General features: G+C 40.3%; 1 protein-coding gene across 1 annotated transcript in view; it reads right to left on the bottom strand.

The window, feature by feature from the left end:
• LOC133744533 (uncharacterized) overlaps positions 1-25,887 on the bottom strand; it is a 67,002-nt gene extending 41,115 nt beyond the window's left edge. The window contains exons 1-4 of the mRNA XM_062172628.1: positions 21,051-25,887; positions 18,409-18,738; positions 17,526-18,273; positions 10,644-11,352 (exon numbers count right to left, since the gene is read on the bottom strand). Of these exons, the coding sequence (XP_062028612.1) occupies positions 10,644-11,352; positions 17,526-18,273; positions 18,409-18,738; positions 21,051-25,655 (6,392 nt within the window). The 5' untranslated portion in view covers positions 25,656-25,887. The remainder of the gene's footprint in view (positions 1-10,643; positions 11,353-17,525; positions 18,274-18,408; positions 18,739-21,050) is intronic.
• Positions 25,888-26,424: the final 537 nt, after the last annotated feature.

Raw genomic sequence — 26,424 nt, 5'->3', positions numbered from 1 at the left:
CCTGATATCTGCTAAAGTCCAACCAATTGCAGTCTTGTGCTTCTTAAGCACCTCCACTAGTTCATCCTCTTGAGTAGACGTCAATGATGAAGATATGATCACAGGTAACGTCTCTTTATCTCCCAAGTAAACATACTTCAAATGATTTGGCAATGGCTTTAACTCTAAGGTAGGTGCCTGAATCACTGAAGGTAGAGGTTTATTAGTAGAGATGGGAAGTGAAAACGAAGGACTTGACTTACCTACATAGGACGTTGCCTCAAGAGTGATGCGCTCAAAGCAAGCGCATAATTTAACCCTGAAATGTCATTAGTAGTATAGAATAAATAGGGATCGTTCTATTCCGGGGATTGAGGGTACACCTGTCATTGTTAAACAATTAAACAATTAAAATCAAAACAAAGTATAATATTCACACATATGCACATTATTTACGAATTAAAAGGGGGTTTTTGATTTTGGTTTTTCTGAAAATAAAACTAAGTTAATAAAACAATTAAAATGCAAAAACATAAAATTATAAATGGAATGCAAGAACAAAGATCAAAATCGAAACATATGATTAAAATTAATTCAAGTTCATCATTGTTCATCATAGTCATGCAAGAGGAATTGATCATGTGAAACGTTCAAAGCAAACAATTTCCCATATTTTACTTTCAACGCTAATTAATCTAAGTGAAAGCACATAGACTAATCCTATCAAACATGCATTCAAGCCCTAGAAAGCTAGTCAATCATACATGTCTAACGCATTAAGCATCTAGAAAGGCTATCAATTCAAATGTGCAACTTAGTATGAAAAAGTCCACCTAATTGCAATCTTCTTTGATTAAATTCGGTTTTTGTACAAAACCTTTACTACTTATTGATTCAAGAACACAAAACCAAAAAGTTGATTCATGTTCTTAAATTCGTAGCACCAATTATATAAAAACCCTAGGTGTTTGCAACCACATAAGATTAAAATACAAAAGTTATCTATCATGCAAATTTAATCAAACACTCACACATAAGCAACCATAAATCGCAAAACATGAATCTGAAAATTAACAATTATTCATAGAATTTCAGAATTCGAAACTTGTTCAAACATATGTGTCAACTAAGGCATAACCAACGAAAATACAAAGCAAAGGTTACAAGGAGAATCGGATTACACCAAGAGATGGAGATGGTGATGAACGAAAAGGTGATGTGGTCTCTTGAATTTCGAAAGCAATCTTCAAGGTGGAGGATGGATGGTGTTCACGGCGTGTCTTCTTCTTCCTTGGCCTTGCTTGCACTTCGTGGTTGCCCTAGAGGATGGAGAAGAGCACGGCTAGGCTAGAGAGTTTTCTGAATTTTTCTCAAAATGTAAATTGTATGGGGAGAGGAACTCTTGACGTTGAGAAGAGGGGAGACTATATAGGGAACGGCAACTTGGTCTCCAAGGCCGTGCAAAACCCTAGAGAAACTCACGGCAACAATGTCTAACTCCACATAATTTCCTCCAATAGAATCTTGCCAAGTAAGCCCTATGACATGTATCAACCAATCACATAATTTTCTAGAATATTTCCCTTGATTTTCTTGCCGAAATACCATGATAATATTCTGATTTTATCTCTTGAAATTCGGCAACAACTCCTTTAGAGAATATAGGAATGTATCTAGACTTCCTTTGAGAGCTCTTTGTGTTCAACACATATTCTCTTCCCTTAAAAGTCTCCCAATAAAATCTCCACGAAATCTTCTTATTATTTTCTGATTTTCACGGCAAGACTCCTTCTTTCTCTCTTGCTTTGGACGGCAAACCTTTCTAGGGTTTCTTCCTGATAGGAGCATAAAATGCGACGTTTATAATGTTTAAGCCCTATATTTTGCTAAGTTATTTCCTTTATCTTGATCAATTTAACTTAGTTAGTGTTTTGCAGGTAAAATGGAGTCTCAAAGTCCAAAAATGGCTAAGGAAGGCACAAGTGGCGCAGAAATGGAAAGAAATGAAGAAATGGAAGTTTTCCCAGTTTGACTAGGAAAAGGAATCCCAGTTGAAGTAGGAGTCTGAAGCTGACTTGGACTAGGAGTTCTACTTGGACAAGGAAACTCAATTCTACTCAGATAAGGAATACTAGTATGACAAGGAGTCCCTGTTGGATAAGGATTACTCAAGAAGGTTCCGGAAGAGTGTAGAAGCATCTCGGAAAAGGAAGCAGTATTCAACTAGGAAACCTACTTGCATATGGAGTTCTACTCATACTAGGAGAGCCTTGGAACGTTCATGAAGTATCTAGAAGTCTCAAGAAGATCATATGCCGTGCACATGGAAGAGAAAGCAACAAGGAATTCGGATTTCAAAGCAATGTGGAGTTTGGATTTCTAGTTGAGTATGGATTGGAATTGCCGTGAGATTCTTGAAGGTTCTAGGGAGTTCTTGACGTTTCATTCTTCAATAAGGCGTGGAAGACATGTGAGAGGCATGTGATGTGAAGGAAAACCTAAATGGACTTAAGTTATGCTTTAAAAGTCAAATCCATTACAGATTCGGATTACTGCCTGTGCAGATCAGTCAACTTCAACGGAGCATAGAAAATCGTTCAGAGCTCATAAAATTATGATCGTTATATGGTTGGAAAGCTACAGATGTCTAGTTTCCAGAACATTTTACAGCTCGTCGATATCTATTTTCTAGAGGAAGTTATGGCCGTTTTAGTACACTGAGGTCAAGACTGCCGGAAATCTACTTTGTGCCAAACAAGTCCTAAATCAACACAACTTTGGAGAAACCAAGTAGAAACGAATTGGGAGTGCCTTGGGACGTTCTCCTATATATACCTTGTGTATTAGACGTCTCAAGGTTGACACATATTCTCCACAATTTCGTTTCTCACCGGTTTGCTCTTGAGTTTCAGGTTTTCGCATCTTGCAAGTTCTTGCCGTGCCATCCTCCATCCTTTGCCGTGATCTTCATCTTGTGTTGCTGCCTTGGATCTGCTTTGGACCTTGGGACGTAGTCAAGGGTTGTTCTTACCATCTTCATCATGTTTTCTTCTCGGTTTTGTGACTTGTTAGATAGAAATTCTGTTTTTGTTTTTCTTTGTGTAAAACCGAAACCATGAGTTAACTTTCTGAATTTTGGATGCAATTTTGATATGCTTTTCTATGATTGATGTGTTTGTGTGTTTTTGATCTTGATTAATTGCCGAAATATGGAATGATAATCTGGTTTTGTTTTATAGATAACTTTTATGTGTTCTTGTTCTTTGGTGGCCAACTTAGGATGATTGCATGTAATTGGAGCTAGTAATTAGGTAAAACGCTTCGGGACCCTAATTCGATATAGTAGTAAAGGCTTTGTACAAAGGTCGAGATCAGATTATGCATGTAATGAAAAGATTCGCTTCGAGTACTTGAATTTGCATGTTTATTGACTAAACTTTCACTTGCTCTTAATGATTTGAATGCATGAGATTATGAGTCGCTTCGATTGTGTGATACTTGCATTTGAAATATGTTGGTTTGGCGCTTCGTCGATCAATTGCGTAAAGGGAAGTCATATAAGGGACATTGGGCGCTTGTAACTTTGTTTCTTGGTTGATATCTTTCCATGGTAATTAACAAGATTGAGGGATGCATGAATATGTTGTTCTTGAAAGGTTCTTGATAAATTGTTTTCCAAAAATTCTTCTTTTCCCACCTATGTAAATAAAATGTTTTTAATCTTTTATTTGTTTTCGAAAATTATAGTTTAAATCTTCAAAAACCCCCCCTTGTTTCGTTTGTTATGTGTTTTTGTATATGTGTAAATAATTAAAATTAACTTAGAGTTTTTAGGTAGCATGTTAACTTAGATAATTAAATAAATAAAAAATGTTTTTAAAATTCGTGAATAGTGTCTCCGTGAATAGTAAATATGTGTTAGTGTTTTCTAGGAATTAATTTAGTGGTTTTTAGGATTTGTTTTGTGTTTTTTAGGGATTGCTAAAATTTAGGGATTCTCTTGGTGTTTTTTAGGGATTTTGTTTTCTTGTAGATTAAGTAATTCTAAGTAGATAATAACTAGTAATCCTTGTTGTATATGGATTCCCTATGTGATATGGATTTGTAAATTGTGTATAAATAGGAGAGTAGGATTTCCAAAACCTTTTCTAACTTAGTTTTCTCTCTAATTTTCGATCTTATATATATGTAGACTTGTATATTTGTTTCTCATTCCTTGCTCTCTAATTCGTGTGAACATGTATGTGTGCTCTCTAACTCTTTGTTGTTTCATAATTCTTTCTTGTAAACTTGTAAAATATTTTCGTAACCTTGTATATGTTTGTTCTTTAATTTCGTGACTTGTAAATTCTTTTCTTTATATGTTTCTCACATGTTAGCACCCTCAATCCCCGGTTTTGAACGATACCCTATTTGCTCTATACTAACGATGATATTTTTCAGGGTTTAAATTGGCGATGCTTTGCACGTATCACTTCCATGCGTCACAAACCCTAGTGTCATGGGCTTAGATGGGCCTTGGTCCATTTTGCCGAAAACCCACTTCATTCTTGAGAGTTCTTGGGCCACGTTGCTTCATCTTCAAGTCTTCATATTTTCCAACGCAAAACACTTCATTTCTTTCATTTCTTTTCATAGTTGCGTTGGAAACTTCATTGGTAAGCTCTCCTCAAGTTCGCAGGGTTTCCTGGTTGCACTAGGAAAGCTTGTTTCTTCATTTCTGCTCAAATGTGTGGTCCAATGTTCTTCATTTTTGTTCCCCTTGACGTTCGCAAGCTCCTCTTTCCATTCGTGTGTTCATTTCCACTTTTTAGCTCGGAGGTCCTGAAAATAGAAACTAGTAAGAAAAATAGAAACTTTCCTAATTTGAAAAATAGAAACTTACCAAAAAATGAAAAATAGAAAGTTACTAAAAATGAAAAATAGAAACTTGCCAGAAATGAGAAATGAAAACTACAAGAATAGAAACTTTCTAAAAATGGAAAATAGAAACTAAGAAATATGGAAACTTTCTACAAATAGGAACTTTCCCAATCAAAGAATGGAAACTTTCCTAAACAGAGTTTTACTAAGGAAATGACGCAAGAAATGTAAGGAAATGCAGTTAAAACGTCGCATTAAAATGCTCCTATCAAATTCCCCCACACTTAGCTTTTGCTAGTCCCTTAGCAAAATCAAACAAAGACACACACTAAGACTCAATGAAAATTAAAGACTCAAACAAACAAAGACTCTATTGCCCTTCAACTATTTGTCTCAGCAATCTCTTACTTTCACAACACCAAGATTAGCACTTCACCAAGAATCAATGTTTAGGCATTCGAGAGTTAATTAAAACACATAATTCACATATACACAAGTAGGACTTGGTTGGAACAATGGTGATGGTTTCTGTTAAGCATGCTTCAAACAAGTTTGATTCAATTCCTCACAAGGTATATTCACTCTTTCTTCTCTCAGATCATGGCAATGCTTAAAAGCTTATACACTCAATCATATGTGAAGGATAGCAAGTATATCACATAGTGCAAGAAACGAAAGCACAAGTATAATTTTCTTTTAAAGATCTCATGAAGGATATCAACTACTTGCACAGATGGACCCAAGCCATAGGTTCAACTCTTGCAACTCATCTCCACATCAAGGGTTGTCCCATCTTAAGGATCAAGAAGGTCTTCTCAAGGTTTGTAATGGGGCCATGGCTCAAGGTTTAAAGAAACGAAGGGTAAGGAATTTAACAAAGTGTCCTAAAAACCTAGTAGAGCTCATATGAATGCAGAGATCTCGAAAAATCCACCAAGGCATTTCAAAAACGTCACTTCCCCATATAGGTCACATAAAAGGGCCAAATGTCTTCATGTTGGGCCCAATCTTCATTGTAAACTTCCCTTGAACTCTAGTGAAATGGACAAAGGCCAAATTTTTCTGTAGTGGGCCTTCAATTCAAAGCAAACTCCAAGATCACTAAGTATGGGGGACTAAAGTCCATAAACATATTCTCTTTTCTTTTTATTTCTTTTTAGCCGTATATATTTTTTCTTTCTTTTCATTTTTCACGGCTTTTTCATACATTTTTCATTCATGGACAAGTTTACCCCCACACTTGAACCTTCACCTCTTCTTATTCTTCAATATTGACGTCAAATCTTCAAGTAAAATCTCAATTTAGCTCCACTAAGTCCTTAGGACAAAGGGTAGGGTTATAGCTATACTAAGGCTTAGGTTAAAGATTTTAAGGGTGATGAAAGAAAAGGTTTAACGTAGGCTCAAAGGGGTTTATCTAGGGGAGTCCCACGACGGGCACAATTAGGGACACAGGTTCATTTGGCAATGGTGGTAGTTCCTAAGGTGCCTCTATCCCTTCCAGAATCAGGGCCATGTATTGATATAACGTCTCAACAAGCACAAGAGTGAATTCTAGCATTCTCTAGTCCATCAAACTTAATCTATGGCAAGTAGTCAATCAAGATGAAAGAATAATGAGACCATCAAAACATCGCCAAGAAATTAAGAATATATTTTCATTTTCACTCCAAGAAAAAGGAACATGGTTCAATTATCTCACATGGGTTTATATGAATCAAAACTCATCTTAACATGCTTATATTCTGTACCAAGTTACGAGATCCATATCCACTACAAGGCATATATTTTTCATATATCTCAATTAACCAAAGAATACCATTTTAAATCATCTCAATTTTTGATCCTCTTTTAGTCATGATTTCAGAGATATAGAATCATCCTAGACAGTTGAAAGGGCATCCTAAGACTCAAAACAAAAACAAAAGCAACGAAATTTTTTTTATTTTCTGACATTTTTCGATTTTTTTGTATTTTTCAATATATATGACTCAAAACAAAAATGTAAATCCCTTCCCCCACACTTAAATATTGCATTGTCCTCAATGTAATCAATCATAAGCATGCAATGAAACACTTAAGCATATAGGGATGAAATTTACGAAAAGAAAGTTCAAAGAAAAACAAAAAGCATATAATAAAGAAGTAGGGAGGAAAAAGAGCAAATCTGCGTTGAAGGCTCCTCCACAGCTACTTCTGAATTGGGTTGCCTCCCAAGCAGCGCTTAATGTTTATAGTCTTTCAGCCTAGACTTGTACCTCCATTTAATCCTCAAGAGGTGGAACGTTTTGGAGGGGTACTTCCTCCACTTCGTGTTCCACAAATGCCTCATAGTAAGGCTTCAAGCGATGGCCATTCACTTTGAACTCGTTACCTGTTTGTTCACTCTTTATCTGCACAGCTCCATGAGAAAACACATTAGTGATAACAAAAGGTCCAATCCAACGAGAACGAAGTTTACCTGGGAAGAGTTTGAGACGAGAATGGAAGAGAAGAACTTTTTGACCCACAACAAAAGTCTTCCTTCGAATCATTTTATCATGGAATGCCTTAGTCTTTTCTTTATAAATGTTGGCACTTTCAAAAGCATCATTCCTAATCTCCTCTAACTCTTGCAACTGCAGCTTCCTATGAAGCCCAGCTTCATCAATATCCATGTTAAACTGCTTCACAGCCCACCAAGCTTTGTGCTCTAACTCCACAGGTAAATGGCAAGGTTTGCCATAGACAATACGATATGGGGACATACCTATGGGAGTCTTGTATGCAGTTCTGTAGGCCTACAAAGCATCCTCCAAGCGGAGGGACCAATCCTTCCTGTTGGGGTTCACAGTCTTTTCCAATATCCCCTTGATCTGACGATTTGAGACCTCAGCCTGCCCACTAGTTTGGGGGTGATAAGGTGTAGAAACCTTATGTGTAACATCATATTTCTTCAACAAGGCCTCAATCGTCCGATTGCAAAAATGGGATCCACCATCACTAATGAGAACTCTAGGCATTCCAAACCTGCTAAAGATGTTAGACTTGATAAAATCTGCAACAACCTTAGAGTCATTAGTTCTAGTGGCCTTTGCTTCCACCCATTTGGAAACATAGTCCACTGCAAGTAAGATATATAGAAACCCAAAAGATGAAGGGAAAGGTCCCATGAAATCTATGCCCCAGACATCAAATATTTCAACAGTTATTGATACGCTCAAAGCAAGCGCATAATTTAACCCTGAAAAGATCGTTAGTAGTATAAGCAAATAGGGATCGTTCTATTCCGGGGATTGAGGGTACACCTGTCATTGTCAAACAATTAAACAATTAAAATTAAAACAAAGTATAATATTCACAAATGTATTCACAAAATATAAACATTTTACACGAAAAGGGGGGATTTTGTTTTTGGTTTTTTTGAAAATGAAACTAAGTTAACAAAAACAATTAAAATGCAAAAACATAAAAATACGAATGGAATGAAGGAACAAAGATCAAAACCGAAACTTATGATTAAAATTGATTCAAACCCTAATATTGTTCATCTAAGTCATGAGAAAGGAGTTGATCATGTGAAACATTCGAAAGCAAATGAATTCCCATTTTTTACTTTTCAATGCTAATTAACCTAAGCGAAAGCACCTAGATTAATCCTATCAAACATGCAATCAAACCCTAGAAAGCTAGTCAATCATGTCATGTTTAACGCATTACACATAGAGAAAGGCTATCAACTCAAGTGTACAACTTAGTATGGAAAAGTCCACCTAATTGCAATTCTCTTTAATTAAATTCGATCTTTGTACAAAACCTTTACTACTTTGATTCAAGTTTACACAAAACGAAAAGTCGATTTCATGTTCTTAAACCTAGCACCATTCATATCGAAACCCTAAGTGTTTGCAACCACATAAGATTAAAATACAAAAGTTATCTATAACGCAAATTTAATTAAACAAACCCACATAAGCAACTCTCGAATCACAATATATGAATCTGAAAATTCTCAATTAATCATAAAAATTCCAGAAATAATACTTTGTTCAAACATATATGTCAACTAGTTCATAACCATCGAAATTCAAAGCAAAGGTTACAAAGGAGAATAGGATTACACCGTGGATGAAGATGAGATGGATGATTCACGTTGTGGATTCTTGAAACTCGAAAGCAAGCTTCAAGGATGGCTATGGATGGAAGTGCTCACGGCTTCTCTTCTTCTTCTTTGGCCTTGCTTGAACTCGTGGAGATGACTAAACTTGAAACTAGAGGATGGAAAGGAAAATGGAAAGGAAATGGAGAGACAAAGAAAATGGAATGGATGAAGGAATGTCCTTTCTTCTTTGTTGTAGCCTCTATTTATAGGCTACCAAGCAAAACTATTTGGATTTAAACAAATGATGATATGTTAGGTTTGAGCATTTAAACATTAATGGAATTTATTAGGTTTGAATATTTAAACACTAATGGAATTTGTTAGGTTTGAATATTTAAACACTAATGGAATTTGTTAGGTTTGAGTCACTTTCTACTCATTTTTCCTTCAATTAATTCTCCACCAAGACTTCAGATTTTGCCCGTGACTTCTTCATATGAAATGATCCATCATGAGTGTAGATCATTCTGTAATATTTTCAGAATTTATCTCCATGTGTTTGGGCCGGAATTTCTGCTGGACTCCTTACAGGTCCAGTTTTCCAGTTTTGCTTCTGCAGAAAATTGGGCTGACTGTTTGAAGGCCTTCCACTTCTTTTTGGCTCTTGCACTCTTCATAAGAAATGTTTCTTAGGATGTCTAGAATGGATCTGGAAGGTTTCAGCTCATTTGAAGTTCATTTGGTCAGGTGGTCGCTCCTTCTTCCTTGCTTGGCTTGGTTTCTCCTAGCCGGAGTAGGAAAATGTGTAAAGTTGACATTTTTAGTGCATTTCCATTTTTCTCCATCATTTTATGGACCTAACACTTATTTCATCATCATCTACTCCAATGTACCTAAAAATAAAAATTGAATTAAAAATCGATTCGTTAAGGAATTAACTAAGCAAAATGTGAGGAATTAACTATTAAAATACCACATTAAAATGCTCCTATCAGTTATGATATTGGACAATGGCATTTGATCTCTAGAACTTAGATTTCCGGTTCGTTGGCATCTATCACAAGTTAAACAATATGCATGTGCATCCTTAAATAACGTTGGCCAAAAGAACCCAGACTCTAACACCTTAAAAGCAGTCTTTTTAGACCCAAAGTGACCCCCACATGCTTTAGAATGGCAAAACGAAAGTATGGCATTATGTTCATGTTCAGGCACACATCTCCTAATCAGTTGATCAGAGCAATATTTCCACAAATAAGGTTCATCCCAAACATATTGCTTAACAGTTTTCTTAAGCCTATCTCTATGAGCACGTGACATGGTATCAGGAATCTTCCTAGAAACAATATAGTTCACAATATCAGCATACCATGGTTCACTTACCTGAAGTCCAAAAAGCTGCTCATCTGGAAATGTCTCCACCAGAGGGAGAGGGTCTTCTGCATGTACCAAACGACTCAAGTGGTCAGCTACCACGTTTTCACTACCCTTCTTGTCCTTGATTTCAACGTCAAACTCTTGTAAGAGTAGGACCCATCTGATAAGTCTTGGTTTCGCCTCCTTCTTGGTCATCAAGTACTTCAAAGCTGCATGGTCAGTATAAATAATTACCTTGGTACCAAGTAAGTAGGAACGAAACTTTTCAAGGGCAAAGACAACTGCAAGGAGCTCCTTCTCTGTAGTGGAATAATTCATTTGGGCATCATTTAGAGTCCTTGAGGCGTAATAGATGGCATAGGGTCGTTTGTCCTTCCTTTGCCCCAAAACAGCTCCAACTGCATAGTCAGAGGCATCACACATCAACTCAAAGGGCAAGGACCAATCTGGAGGTAGCATGATGGGGGCTGACGTCAACAGCTCCTTAAGCTTGTCAAAAGCATCTTGACACTCTTTGTCAAAGTGAAAGGGCACATCCTTCTGGAGCAGTTGACATAGAGGTCTCGAAATCTTGGAGAAGTCCTTGATAAACCTCCTATAAAAACCTGCATGGCCAAGGAAAGAACGAATCTCTCTCACAGAAGTGGGAGAGGGTAAGTAACGCACAATATCAACCTTGGCCTTATCGACCTCTATTCCCCTAGCAGAGACAATATGTCCTAAAACTATTCCTTGTTTAACCATAAAATGGCATTTCTCCCAATTAAGTACAAGGTTAGTTTCCATGCAACGTTTTAGAATTATTTCCAGATTATTAAGACAATCATCAAAATTCTTTCCAAAGACTGAAAAGTCATCCATAAATACCTCTATGATTTTCTCAATATAATCTGAAAAGATACTTACCATACACCTCTGAAAGGTACCTGGAGCGTTGCAAAGGCCAAAGGGCATACGTTTATAGGCAAACGTCCCAAAGGGGCAAGTGAAGGTTGTCTTCTCTTGATCTTCATTGGCTATGGCAATCTGATTGTAGCCTGAGTAGCCATCCAAGAAGCAGTAGTAGTCATGTCCAGCTAGGCGCTCAAGCATCTGATCAATGAATGGAAGAGGAAAGTGATCTTTCCTTGTTGTTGCGTTGAGCTTCCTATAATCAATGCACACTCGGTGACCTGTGACTGTCCTTTGGGGCACCAGTTCGTTCTCAGCATTCTTTACCACAGTTACCCCAGATTTCTTGGGCACAACCTGAACAGGAGAGACCCACTTGGAGTCTGAAATGGGGTAGATCACCCCACAATCTAGGAGTTTGATAACCTCCTTCTTCACAACTTCCATCATTGGAGGGTTGAGACGACGTTGAGCCTCTCTAGTGGGTTTAGACCCCTCCTCTAGAAGTATCCTATGGACGCAAGTTGTAGGGCTAATTCCCTTGATGTCCGCCAATGTCCATCCTATGGCGGTCTTGTGTTGTTTCAGCATCTCCACCAACTTCTCTTCTTGTGGAGTCGTAAGCGCAGAGGACACTATCACTGGTAAGGTCTCCTTGTCTCCTAAGTAGACATACTTCAAATGGTCTGGAAGAGGTTTAAGCTCAAGTTCTGGGGCCTGGACCACTGAAGGTAAAGTCTTGTTAGTAGATAACTGAATGGACAAAGGAGAATTAGACTTACCTACATAAGGGGATGCTTCAAGGAAGGAGACGTTTTCAATTATTTTTCCTTCACAAGTGTCCTTCAATTCCTCCTTTGAGATAATGGCACCACCTTTTGTGTACCCTACTCCTTGTTCGAGGGTTGTGGCTAGGGTATCCTCATTCATGGCCTCAAACATTTTCTGGGCAAGGTCATCCAAAATATCAATAGAATAACAGTCATTTATATCAAGAGGATACCTCATGGCTTCAAAAATGTTGAAGCCAATAACGTCACCATCAAACTCCATGGTGAGAGAACCTGCATACACATCTATCTTTGTCCTAGCTGTCCTTAAGAAAGGACGTCCCAAAAGCAAAGGAGTGGAACTCACAGGGGAGTCCTCCATTTCCAACACATAAAAATCAGCTGGGAAGATAAGATGGTTAACCTGCACAAGCACATCCTCCAACAAACCTCTAGGGTATGCATTGGATCTGTCAGCTAACTGAATGATAACATTATCAGATTTAAGTTCCCCTAGACCTAGGGTTTCATAAACAGAGTAGGGCATAACATTAACAGATGCACCTAGATCTAGCATGGCATTCTTAAATCTGGAGTTACCAATAGTACATGGAATAGTAAAGCTTCCAGGATCCTTACACTTTGGAGGAATCTTCCTCTGAATCAAGGCAGAAACGTTCTCACTTACCTTTACCACCTCCTTTTCACGGTTCACTCTCCTAGTAGTGCAAAGCTCTTTAAGGAACTTGGCATACTTAGGGACTTGTTTGATGGCCTCTAGGAGGGGTAAGTTTACTTGTACCTTCTTGAAAGTTTCCAAGATAGCTTGGTCACTTTCATCCTTCTTGGATTTAGCAAATCTGCGTGGAAAGGGCATGCAAGAAGAAGAAGGGTTAGTAATAACCGAATTGGATAAGTTAGAATTAATACCTTGAATATCCGGTTTGGCCTTTTGTGGTGAGGACGCCTTGACTTCTTCCTTGGACGTTGCAGGGTCCTTTTCAATACCCAACTTTGTGGGTTCATGGTCTTCCTCAATCTCTATGCTTACTTGGGCTTTCTTGGGTGGCTTGGGTTGATCCACAAATGGCCTTCCACTCCTTGTAGTCACAACTGATGCATTCTCCACATTACCCTTAGGATTAGGTATTGTGACACTAGGGAGCTTCCCATTCTCATGAATCTTGCTCATGAAATCCACAACTTGGCCCATCTGCTTCTTGAGTTCTGCAATGTCCTTAGTATGGGTCTGTTGTCCTTGGATCAAAGCCTGAGTAGAGTTTGTCAAGGCTTGTGTAGAAGCAGTCAAGGCTTCCAACGTCTTATCATAATGGGAATTGGAATTCCCAGAGTTCTGTTGAGGAGGAGGCATGTAAGGAGCTTGAGGACGTTGAAAAGTAGGCCCTTGAGGACGTTGAAAGTTCCCACCAAGAGGATTCTGAACATTGTCATTGTTGGTCCACTTGAAGTTGGGATGGTCCCTCCATCCTGGGTTATAAGTATTGGAATAAGGGTCATGTCTAGGACGTTGAGGTCCTCCCTGATATCCTCCTTGAAATCCCCCTTGGTATCCTCCAATAGCATTGGCAGATTCCCATCCTCCATTTTCATTGAGTTGAGGGCATTGATCAGTAACATGCCCTTGCATAGAGCATACCCCACAAGCTATGGATGCACTAGGTCCTTTGGAACTTATGACTTGGTTCATGAGCAAGGTGAGCTTATTCAGTTGATCCTCAATGGCATTATTCCTGCCCACTTCATGTACCTTTCGAATGGAGTGCCCTATACCCTCGTATTGTTGACTGTTGAGGGCACGATTCTCAATAAGTTCCTTTCCCTCTTGATGCGGCTAAAATAGCCTCACAATTTAACCCTGCAAAAATGTAGTTGTCAGTATAGGATAAGCAGGGATCGTTCAGTCCGGGGATTGTAGGGTACACCTACACAAAAAGGTCAATTAACAAATAAAAGAATAAAATGGGGTTTTTGAGATTTGGTTCCTAATCTATTTAAAATAAAAACAAAACAAATAAAACTATATACAATGATCGACTTCCCTAACCTAGACCAATACCACTCAGAAATTCATTTCAACATGCTACAAAACTGTGCCCATCTTGAATGCATAGATAAGAGCCCAAATGAAAAGCCTCAGCGGATCAATCCATTTATCTGATTCGTTCTAATGTAGGCTTGGATCGGAAAAGTCCTTACCAAGCCTAATACTACTAATTTTTGAAAACACTCAGCGTAATTCTCTTAACTAGTAGTATTATCTAACCCTCAAATCAACTCACACGTGCAAATTAACCATTACACATAGAATTTAACACGTAATTTCCAGAATCGTTTAATCATTAAGACATGATTTTTACCACTTTTTAGAACTAATTGCTACTTGTTTAACTCAGCGCCTTAACAAATAATAATTACTCTTGGCAAATTAAGCAAACACACAAGAACTCTCACCATTATTCTTGCATGCAAACTTATGAACCTAACTCTGAAAATTACCTAAACACATAAAAGGGCACAAGATTGTAACATGCATCATAAAAGAATTCTCGAAATTAACTCAATAATAAACTGAAAATCTCAAAAATATTAATAAAAATATTCTGAAAATCTCATGTCTCCAATTACACAACTCGCAAATCCAAATGCACAAAACCGAAATAAAAATTGTAAGTAGAGTCATAGTTACACTTTGAAGCTTTCCTCAGCGGCTTAGCAACAAGGTGATGAACTCGTCTCTGCTATGGTGGTGGAGCGTCCTTGACTCAGCGCCTAAGAACTTCGTAGATTGATGGATGGATGGTGGTCACGGTCTTGTAGGTGTTGGAGATTTGAGGAGTGAATTGGGCAGAGTCTCGGAAAAGTTTTTGGCCAGGAAGTGATGGAAATTCTGTTCTGGACGTTTCCTATTTATAGGGGAGCATTGGTTGGCTTTTGTCGATCATACCCTTCACCATTGGACGGATGGGATTGCATCATAATTCCTTTAATTTTCCAACTGAAAACGTCTCCTTTATGGCCTTAACTCCTCTCATAATGGGGTCTTTTAACAGCTGAAACGTCTTTCTCCTTTATTCCCGAACTGAAAACGTCTTTCTCCTTTATTTATTTTCCAGCTGAAACGTCTTTCTCCTTTATTTCCCTTCTTCATTGCTTGGTCAAACGTCTTAAATTTCCTACAAAAAGGTGGAGAATATCAGATTTTTTAAGAGAAAATAAAGGGAATTAATGTAAAGACCGCAAAAACGTCGACGGTAAGGAATCCTGATCCTGTTAGGATTTTTTTTCATAAATTTCGCATTTTGCGCCTATTTTACGCCAAACACTGTACAAGACTCTTAAACTGACTCGATAACTCAAAACACGAAACTTAAGGGAGAAACAAGTCTAAAATGGGGCATATACTCAATAATATCGTCGCACTTTATGCTCCTATCAAATACCCCACACTTAGCTTTTGCTAGTCCCTTAGCAAAACAAAAATACAAAACAAAATAGAGACTCGACTAAAAGCAAGTAAATGACTCTACTACCCCTAACTGTTGTCTCAGAGACTCCAAACTCATGGCTTTCACGTTAAACACTTAATCAAAATCGCATAGATAATTCCATGGTTAATAAACATGTAACGCTCATATGACTAAGTAAGATGTGGAGAACTTAAGTTATACAGTGAATGATAGCATGTTTCGAACAAGTCCAATCCAAACTCACAAGGCATACTCTCGATTTTTCTCTCAGAAATGGCTATGCTTAAAAGCTTCACACTCAAGTATATGCAAGAGAACAAATTGTAAGGCAACAAACAGCTTGCATATTTCATCAATAAACGCATTTTGTGAATAATTATTAAAGACCTCAAGAAATGACTAAGTGCACAAATGGACCTAAACCATAAGCTCGACTGCGTACCTGACTCCACTAACCAAAGACTGCCCATCTCAAGGATCAAGTCAGCACTTAAAATAGGTTGTAATGGGGCTAAGCTAGGGTTTTCGAAATGAAGATTAAGGATACAAAAATCCTAAGGACCTAGCAGAGCATATATGGACCACTTTATGTCATCATTTTTGTAGACCAAATATCATTGTTTTGGGCCAAACCTTCACTCTAACCAACATGGGAATGGACAAAGGCATAATTTTCAACTTTGAGCCTTCTACAAATTTGAAAGTCCAAAACCACACTTCAACAATTTCCCAAGAGCTTTCTTTTCAATTTTTCTTCTCTTTTGCCACTTTTCTTTCTTTCTTTCTTTTTCATTTTCATTTTCTTTCAATTTTTTTTTTATGGCAAATTTTTTTTTCTCTTCTTTTTTTTTCTTGGATTTTCCCCACCCCACACTTGTCTTTCATCGTCACCCCTACACATTATGTCATGCTCTACTAAGTCCCTAGGACAAAGGTAGAGATATCCTGTACTAAGCTCATGGTAGGGTAGTGAGGGTGATGAAACAAAGGTTTTAAACGTAGGCTCAAAGGGGTTCATTCTAAGGAGTCCCACGACGGGCACAATTGGGGACACATGCTTGTTTGGCTATGGTGGTTACCCTAATGCCTTCTATCCTATCCAGGATCAGTGCATATTATGGCATACAAGTTTTGACAGTCACAACAGCCGAGTTCTAGTACTCTCTAGTCCATTAAAATCTATGGCACATGATCATTGGATTTTCAAAGAATGATGAGGTTTTGCAAATACAGCCACGAAATTCTAGAATTATCAATTAAGCACTCGAAAAGAAAGCATTTTAGCTCAAAAGCTCACTTAGGGTCAAATGAATCAGACTTAATCCTAGCATGCTTAATGAACCAAGTTACAATCCTATCTCAAATCTTCATACAAGTATCACAACGTCGATTAACCACAGAATTCAATTAAGTCCTATTTCGATTGTGAAAACCTTCAGCCATGAATTCAGAGACATGTTCATCCTAGACGTTAGGGACATCCTAAGACTCAAACAAACAAAAAGACTCTAAAACCAACGAAATAATTTTTGTTTTGTTTTTTTTTTTTTAACTGAAAAAAAATTCTGAAAATAAAGGTGTAAACCCACCCCATACTTAGAATCTACATTGTCCTCAATGTAGGCAAAAAAATATGGTATATAGACCCGAAATATGGGAAGGGTAAAATAAACAAACAAACAAACAAAGACACAAGTACAATTCAACCTAAGCAAGTGAAGGGATAGAAATGTCAAACTCTCGTTGATGGCTCCTCCACAGCTTCGGTTGAAATGGGTTGCCTCCCATGCAGCGCTTAATATTTATAGTCCTTCAGCCGGGACTCTTTCCTTGTTCACACGTCATGGGGTGCCTCCTGGAGGGGTATCTCTTCCAATGTGTGCCCCACGAAGGACTCATAGTAGGGCTTGAGACGATGCCCATTTACCTTGAACTCCTTCCCCGTCTGCTCACTCTTGATCTCTACAGCACCATGAGCAAACACATTTGTAACTATAAATGGGCCAACCCAACGAGAACGAAGTTTACCTGGGAATAGCTTAAGTCTGGAATGGAATAACAGAACTTTCTGGCCCACTTGGAAGCTTTTTCCGCGGATCATTTTGTCATGGTAGGCCTTTGTCTTCTCCTTGTAGCTCCATGAAGCATCGTAGGCCTCATTCCTTATCTCCTCAAGCTCATTTAGCTGTAGCTTCCTATGTAGGCCCGCTTCATCATAATCCATGTTGAACTTCTGGACAGCCCACCAAGCCTTGTGCTCTAGCTCCACTGGAAGGTGGCATGCCTTTCCGTAGGCCAACCTAAAGGGAGACATCCCAATAGGCGTCTTGTAGGCTGTTCTGTAGGCCCACAATGCATCATCTAATCTCTGGCTCCAATCCTTCCTTGTTGGGCCCACTGTCTTCTCGAGTATCCTCTTGATCTCCCTGTTAGACACCTCTGCTTGGCCACTGGTCTGAGGGTGGTAGGGCGTGGACACCTTATGGGTTACCCCATACTTCTTCAGCAAAGCCTCGATTGTCCGGTTGCAAAAATGAGAACCTCCATCACTGATCAGCACACGTGGCACACCAAACCTGGAAAATATGTTAGTTTTCAAGAAACCTGCAACCACTTTTGAATCGTTAGTCCTGGTGGCTTTTGCTTCCACCCACTTTGATACATAGTCCACAGCCAGTAGTATATATAAACAGCCATTAGACGAAGGAAATGGGCCCATAAAGTCAATGCCCCAAACATCAAAAATTTCTACAGTTATTATTGGGTTCATGGGCATTTGATCTTTTGGGCCAAGATTACCAGTCCGTTGGCATCTATCACAAGAAATACAAAACAAGTTTGCATCCTTGAAGATAGTGGGCCAATAAAATCCACAGTCTAAGACCTTCAAGGCCGTTCTACGAGGCCCAAAGTGGCCTCCACAAGCCTCACTATGGCAAAATGACAGAATTGACCTATGCTCAGACTCTGGGACACATCTCCTAATGACTTGGTCACTACAATGTTTCCATAAATAGGGCTCATCCCAAATAAAGTGCCTAGCCATTTTCTTCAATTTATCCTTACTAGCTTTGGAAAGTGTGTCAGGAAATGTCCTAGTGACTAAATAGTTAACTATATCCGCATACCAGGGCACACTAACCTCTATCCCAAAGAGCTGCTCATCTGGGAAAGTTTCCTGTAGGGGCTGGATGTCCTCCTCATGTACTATCCTGCTCAAATGGTCCGCCACCACATTCTCGCTTCCCTTCTTGTCCTTGATCTCTAGGTCAAACTCCTGCAGCAGCAAGATCCATCACTGATCAGCACACGTGGCACACCAAACCTGGAAAATATGTTAGTTTTCAAGAAACCTGCAACCACTTTTGAATCGTTAGTCCTGGTGGCTTTTGCTTCCACCCACTTTGATACATAGTCCACAGCCAGTAGTATATATAAACAGCCATTAGACGAAGGAAATGGGCCCATAAAGTCAATGCCCCAAACATCAAAAATTTCTACAGTTATTATTGGGTTCATGGGCATTTGATCTTTTGGGCCAAGATTACCAGTCCGTTGGCATCTATCACAAGAAATACAAAACAAGTTTGCATCCTTGAAGATAGTGGGCCAATAAAATCCACAGTCTAAGACCTTCAAGGCCGTTCTACGAGGCCCAAAGTGGCCTCCACAAGCCTCACTATGGCAAAATGACAGAATTGACCTATGCTCAGACTCTGGGACACATCTCCTAATGACTTGGTCACTACAATGTTTCCATAAATAGGGCTCATCCCAAATAAAGTGCCTAGCCATTTTCTTCAATTTATCCTTACTAGCTTTGGAAAGTGTGTCAGGAAATGTCCTAGTGACTAAATAGTTAACTATATCCGCATACCAGGGCACACTAACCTCTATCCCAAAGAGCTGCTCATCTGGGAAAGTTTCCTGTAGGGGCTGGATGTCCTCCTCATGTACTATCCTGCTCAAATGGTCCGCCACCACATTCTCGCTTCTCTTCTTGTCCTTGATCTCTAGGTCAAACTCCTGCAGCAGCAAGATCCATCACTGATCAGCACACGTGGCACACCAAACCTGGAAAATATGTTAGTTTTCAAGAAACCTGCAACCACTTTTGAATCGTTAGTCCTGGTGGCTTTTGCTTCCACCCACTTTGATACATAGTCCACAGCCAGTAGTATATATAAACAGCCATTAGACGAAGGAAATGGGCCCATAAAGTCAATGCCCCAAACATCAAAAATTTCTACAGTTATTATTGGGTTCATGGGCATTTGATCTTTTGGGCCAAGATTACCAGTCCGTTGGCATCTATCACAAGAAATACAAAACAAGTTTGCATCCTTGAAGATAGTGGGCCAATAAAATCCACAGTCTAAGACCTTCAAGGCCGTTCTACGAGGCCCAAAGTGGCCTCCACAAGCCTCACTATGGCAAAATGACAGAATTGACCTATGCTCAGACTCTGGGACACATCTCCTAATGACTTGGTCACTACAATGTTTCCATAAATAGGGCTCATCCCAAATAAAGTGCCTAGCCATTTTCTTCAATTTATCCTTACTAGCTTTGGAAAGTGTGTCAGGAAATGTCCTAGTGACTAAATAGTTAACTATATCCGCATACCAGGGCACACTAACCTCTATCCCAAAGAGCTGCTCATCTGGGAAAGTTTCCTGTAGGGGCTGGATGTCCTCCTCATGTACTATCCTGCTCAAATGGTCCGCCACCACATTCTCGCTTCCCTTCTTGTCCTTGATCTCTAGGTCAAACTCCTGCAGCAGCAAGATCCATCACTGATCAGCACACGTGGCACACCAAACCTGGAAAATATGTTAGTTTTCAAGAAACCTGCAACCACTTTTGAATCGTTAGTCCTGGTGGCTTTTGCTTCCACCCACTTTGATACATAGTCCACAGCCAGTAGTATATATAAACAGCCATTAGACGAAGGAAATGGGCCCATAAAGTCAATGCCCCAAACATCAAAAATTTCTACAGTTATTATTGGGTTCATGGGCATTTGATCTTTTGGGCCAAGATTACCAGTCCGTTGGCATCTATCACAAGAAATACAAAACAAGTTTGCATCCTTGAAGATAGTGGGCCAATAAAATCCACAGTCTAAGACCTTCAAGGCCGTTCTACGAGGCCCAAAGTGGCCTCCACAAGCCTCACTATGGCAAAATGACAGAATTGACCTATGCTCAGACTCTGGGACACATCTCCTAATGACTTGGTCACTACAATGTTTCCATAAATAGGGCTCATCCCAAATAAAGTGCCTAGCCATTTTCTTCAATTTATCCTTACTAGCTTTGGAAAGTGTGTCAGGAAATGTCCTAGTGACTAAATAGTTAACTATATCCGCATACCAGGGCACACTAACCTCTATCCCAAAGAGCTGCTCATCTGGGAAAGTTTCCTGTAGGGGCTGGATGTCCTCCTCATGTACTATCCTGCTCAAATGGTCCGCCACCACATTCTCGCTTCTCTTCTTGTCCTTGATCTCTAGGTCAAACTCCTGCAGCAGCAAGATCCATCACTGATCAGCACACGTGGCACACCAAACCTGGAAAATATGTTAGTTTTCAAGAAACCTGCAACCACTTTTGAATCGTTAGTCCTGGTGGCTTTTGCTTCCACCCACTTTGATACATAGTCCACAGCCAGTAGTATATATAAACAGCCATTAGACGAAGGAAATGGGCCCATAAAGTCAATGCCCCAAACATCAAAAATTTCTACAGTTATTATTGGGTTCATGGGCATTTGATCTTTTGGGCCAAGATTACCAGTCCGTTGGCATCTATCACAAGAAATACAAAACAAGTTTGCATCCTTGAAGATAGTGGGCCAATAAAATCCACAGTCTAAGACCTTCAAGGCCGTTCTACGAGGCCCAAAGTGGCCTCCACAAGCCTCACTATGGCAAAATGACAGAATTGACCTATGCTCAGACTCTGGGACACATCTCCTAATGACTTGGTCACTACAATGTTTCCATAAATAGGGCTCATCCCAAATAAAGTGCCTAGCCATTTTCTTCAATTTATCCTTACTAGCTTTGGAAAGTGTGTCAGGAAATGTCCTAGTGACTAAATAGTTAACTATATCCGCATACCAGGGCACACTAACCTCTATCCCAAAGAGCTGCTCATCTGGGAAAGTTTCCTGTAGGGGCTGGATGTCCTCCTCATGTACTATCCTGCTCAAATGGTCCGCCACCACATTCTCGCTTCCCTTCTTGTCCTTGATCTCTAGGTCAAACTCCTGCAGCAGCAAGATCCATCTAATCAATCTGGGCTTGGCCTCCTTCTTGATCATCAGATATCTCAAGGCTGCATGGTCAGAGTAAACAATTACTTTAGAGTGCAATAAATAAGAACGAAACTTATCTAAAGCAAAGACTACAGCCAAGAGTTCTTTTTCAGTGGTGGAGTAGTTGAGCTGGGCGTCGTTGAGGGTCCGAGAAGCATAGTAAATAGCATAGGGCTTCTTATCCTTCCTCTGGCCCAACACAGCTCCAACAGCATAGTCTGATGCATCACACATAAGCTCGAAGGGTAGACTCCAATCCGGTGGGCACATGATGGGGGCCGTGGTCAACAACTCCTTGAGCTTTTCAAACGCCTTCTTGCAATCCTCATTGAACACAAAGGGCACGTCCTTTTGCAATAGGGCACACATAGGTCTAGCCACCTTGGAGAAGTCTTTGATGAACCGCCTGTAAAATCCTGCATGGCCAAGAAAAGAGCGTACCTCCCTCACAGTTGTGGGGGAGGGTAAGTGACGTACAAGATCAACCTTAGCCTTATCTACCTCAATGCCCCTAGCAGATATTATGTGTCCTAACACTATCCCTTGTGTCACCATGAAGTGACACTTCTCCCAATTCAGCACAAGGTTAGTTTCTACACACCTCTCAAGTATCAATCCTAGATTCTCTAAACAAGTATCAAAATCTTTACCGAAGACACTAAAGTCGTCCATAAAGACTTCAATAATATTTTCAATGTATTCTGAGAAAATGGAAAGCATACATCTTTGGAAAGTACCTGGTGCGTTGCATAAGCCGAAGGGCATGCGCCTATAAGCAAAGGTCCCAAAGGGGCACGTGAAGGTCGTCTTCTCCTGATCCTCGTGGGCTATGCAGATCTGGTTGTACCCACTATATCCGTCCAAGAAGCAATAGTAGGAATGGCCCGCTAAGCGCTCCAACATCTGGTCAATAAAAGGCAAGGGCATATGATCCTTCATCGTTGTGGCATTCAGCTTCCGGTAGTCGATACATACCCTATGACCAGTCACTAATCTCTGGGGCACTAGCTCATTATCCTCGTTCTGTACCACTGTCACCCCAGACTTCTTGGGCACCACTTGCACTGGAGAGACCCACTTACTATCAGAAATGGGGTAGATCACCCCACAATCTAGCAACTTGATCACCTCGTCTTGGACCACCTTCATCATGGGCGGATGTAGACGCCTTTGGGCTTCTCTTGTGGGCTTGGCGCCATCTTCTAACAGGATCCGGTGGACACACGTGGTTGGGCTGATCCCCTTGATATCTGCTAGAGTCCAACCAATGGCAGTCTTGTGCTTCTTCAACACGTCCACCAACTTCCTTTCTTGCTCTACCTCCAGCGTTGACGATATGATCACTGGGAGGGTCTCCTTTTCTCCTAGGTACGCGTACTTCAAATGCTCAGGGAGTACCTTCAATTCCAACTTGGGTGCCTGAACAATAGAGCGTAGCATTTTATTAGTAGAAACCGGAATTGACAAATAGGAAATTGACCTCTTTATAGGCTGAGCCTCCAGTGAGGCCACAGTCTTGATCACTCTAGGCTCCTCAACGTCCCACTCAACCTTGGGGATAGGTTCCCCATTTGCATCATATCCGACAACCTCCTCTAGGGTCAGAGCCAATTCATCCTCAACCATTACTTCAGAGAAAACCTGCGCGAGTGAATCAACTACATCAATAGCAAAGCAAGGTTTCAAGTCAGAAACAGGGTACCTCATGGCTTCAAGAATGTTGAAGCGTATAACATCACCATCAAACTCCATGGTGAGAGTCCCTTTGTACACGTCGATCTTCGTTCTTGCAGTCCTCATAAAGGGACGCCCTAAAAGTAATGGAGTGGTATTTAGGGGTGATTCCTCCATGTCCAATACGTAGAAATCCGCAGGGAATATCAGATGGTTTACCTGCACAAGAACATCCTCAACATACCCTTGAGGGTATTTGTTAGACCTATCAGCAAGTTGAATGACAACATTATCCCTTTTAAGAGGGCCTAGACCTAGGGACACATACAAATTATAAGGCATAACATTTATGGATGCCCCTAAGTCTAACATCACATTTTCAAACCTGGTGTCACCAATGATACAGGGAACAGAAAAACTCCCTGGGTCCTTCAACTTTGGGGGTAGTTTCCTCTGGATAACGGCTGATACCGTCTCGCTCATTTTCACCACCTCCTTCAATCTTGTCTGCCTCCTTGTGGTGCAAAGCTCCTTCAAGAACTTGGCGTATTTAGGCACTTGTTTGATGCACTCAATCAGGGGCATATTCACTTGAACCTTCTTGAAGATTTCCAAGATCTCTTGATCAGATTTATCTTTCTTCGTCTTGGCAAACCTGCTTGGGAAAGGTATAGAAACAACTGGGTTAGTCTTAATTAAACCACTAGAGTTAGGAATTGTACCTTTGGGTGCCTCAGCTTGGGGCACGTTAACTTCCACCCTTGATGTAGCTAGGTCCTTCTCAACATCCTCCTTAGACACCTCCACAACGTCTTCTTCTTCATTATGGGCCGCTTGGATCTTCTTGTGGGCTCTGGGAGGGTCAACTAGTACGCGTCCACTCCTAGTGATGATGGCTTGGGCGTGCTCATTCCTTGGGTTAGGCACTGTGTTGCTCGGTAGCTTCCCTGTTTCAGCAATTCGACCCATGAAATCCACCACTTGGCCCATTTGATTCTTGAGCTCTGCAATATCCTTTGAATGGGTCGCCTGTCCTACAACCAAAGCTTGAGTAGCCGTGTTAAGTTGTTGTTGCCCCGCAGCAAGGGACTTCAACAGTTCATCATAATTAGGGGCACTCAAAGTATTAGAAACAGGAGGTGGAGGGACAGAATTGGGAATACCAAAAGTTTGAGGTACCTGAGGCCTCAAAAACAAACCTGGTGGGCGCTGAGAATTCTGACCTGGGCCTTGAGGTGGTCTCAAGGTGTTATCATTGTTGGCCCAACGAAAGTTGGGGTGATCTCTGAGCCCAGGATTGTACGTATTGGAGTAAGGGTTGTACCTCGGGCCGCCTTGACCTCCATGATACCCTAGGGCGTTAACAGATTCCCATCCTTCTGGAGAGGCAAGCTGGGGACATTTATCAGTGGGGTGCCCTTGAGTCGAGCACATCCCACACACTTGAGCCATTGCTCCTCCTCCATTACCGTTTAAGACTTGAGACAGCAGAGTAGACATCTTGTTGACCTTGTCTTCAAGAGCAGAGTTAGTGGACACCTCATGTACCCTCCGTTGAGTGGAAAGCACCCCCTCATATTGCTGATAGTTTAGTGCACGATTAGTAAGTAGCTCCCTTGCATCAGCAGGTGTCTTATCCATAAAGGACCCTCCAGCAGCAGCATCTAACAGACCACGCTCATTAGCGGTGAGTCCTTCATAAAAATAGGTAAGGAGGGACCCCTCACTCATCCCATGGTTAGGGCATGATGCTACAAGGCTCTTAAACCTGTCCCAATAATTGCAGAAATTCTCCTCATGTCCTTGCGTGATTCCACTAATCTGCTTCCTCAAAACAGTGACCTTTGAGGCAGGAAAGTACTTCGTAAGGAACTCGCCCTTCATCCTATCCCAAGTGTTGATAGTCCCAGCAGGCAGCTCAAATAGCCAAGTCTTGGCCTTGTCCTCCAAAGTAAAGGGGAATGCCTTCATCTTCAAGATATTGATATCAGCTCCTTTAGGGCACATACTCCCACAGACAAACTCGAACTCCTTGAGATGCTTATTGGTGTCTTCACTACTCATCCCATGAAACTTGGGTAGGTGATGCAGAAACCCACTCTTTAACTCAAAATCATCATTAAGCCCCTCTCCTGGTTCTGGATAGGCAATGCATAAGGGCGCAGCACCCCCACCTGTAGGATTAGACAGTTGCCTAATAGTCTCAGCCATTGGTGCTTGTACTTGCTCAACACGGGCGTGCTCTTCCTCTTCTTCCTCTTCTGTGTCTGCAACGTCCTCTTCAGTGACCTCCTCTTCTTCCTCTTCAAAGACTTGTTCTTCTCCTTCTTCAGAATGGTCAGGTTTGTTGATCTCCTCGGTTGATCTAGTTGAGGAGTTATAACCTGAATAGCTAGAGTCCTGAGAATCCCTCCTTTCTAGAGGAGGGCGGTCTGAAAAAGTGAGTTCTGCCCTTTGCTTAGCACGTTCCAATTTCTCAAAGAGCTCCTTAGTCTTATCAGAGACAGTGGACATTCATGGACCTTTAAGATCAAATCAAGTGTTAGTAACATATACAAGGTTCGAAATACAAACATTATGTCTTTCCTACTTTCTAAGTTACTTTTACATTTACATACTTAGGTACTGGAACAGAGGACCTCGTTTGTGCAATGGGACTATAGAACAGCTACACTCGACAAGGTCATGTTTAATCCAATATACCTTAAGCATGTCACACAACATTTTTTTTTTTTTTTTTTTTTTTTTTTTTTTTTCAAGTTTAAGTTTGTTATGAACTTAGTTAATATCTCAATTGATTCCAAGTTGTAAGTCGAGCCCAATAGAAACCACTACTATTGGTGAGATACGATATAGGGATAGTCGCCTAGACATAAGTCTCTTTCCGTGGTTTCAGAAGGCCAGATAGCCAGATTAAGAGGTAAGTGAGAGGGAGGACTCATTTTGGTGATACTACGGAGGCTACTCCCTCATTGAGGTT

The sequence above is a fragment of the Rosa rugosa genome, chromosome 4 (genome assembly GCF_958449725.1).
Source record: "Rosa rugosa chromosome 4, drRosRugo1.1, whole genome shotgun sequence".
Taxonomy (NCBI): domain Eukaryota; kingdom Viridiplantae; phylum Streptophyta; class Magnoliopsida; order Rosales; family Rosaceae; genus Rosa; species Rosa rugosa.
The sequence above is the reverse complement of the archived record's forward strand: the minus strand, read 5'-3'. Positions and strand labels throughout refer to the sequence as shown.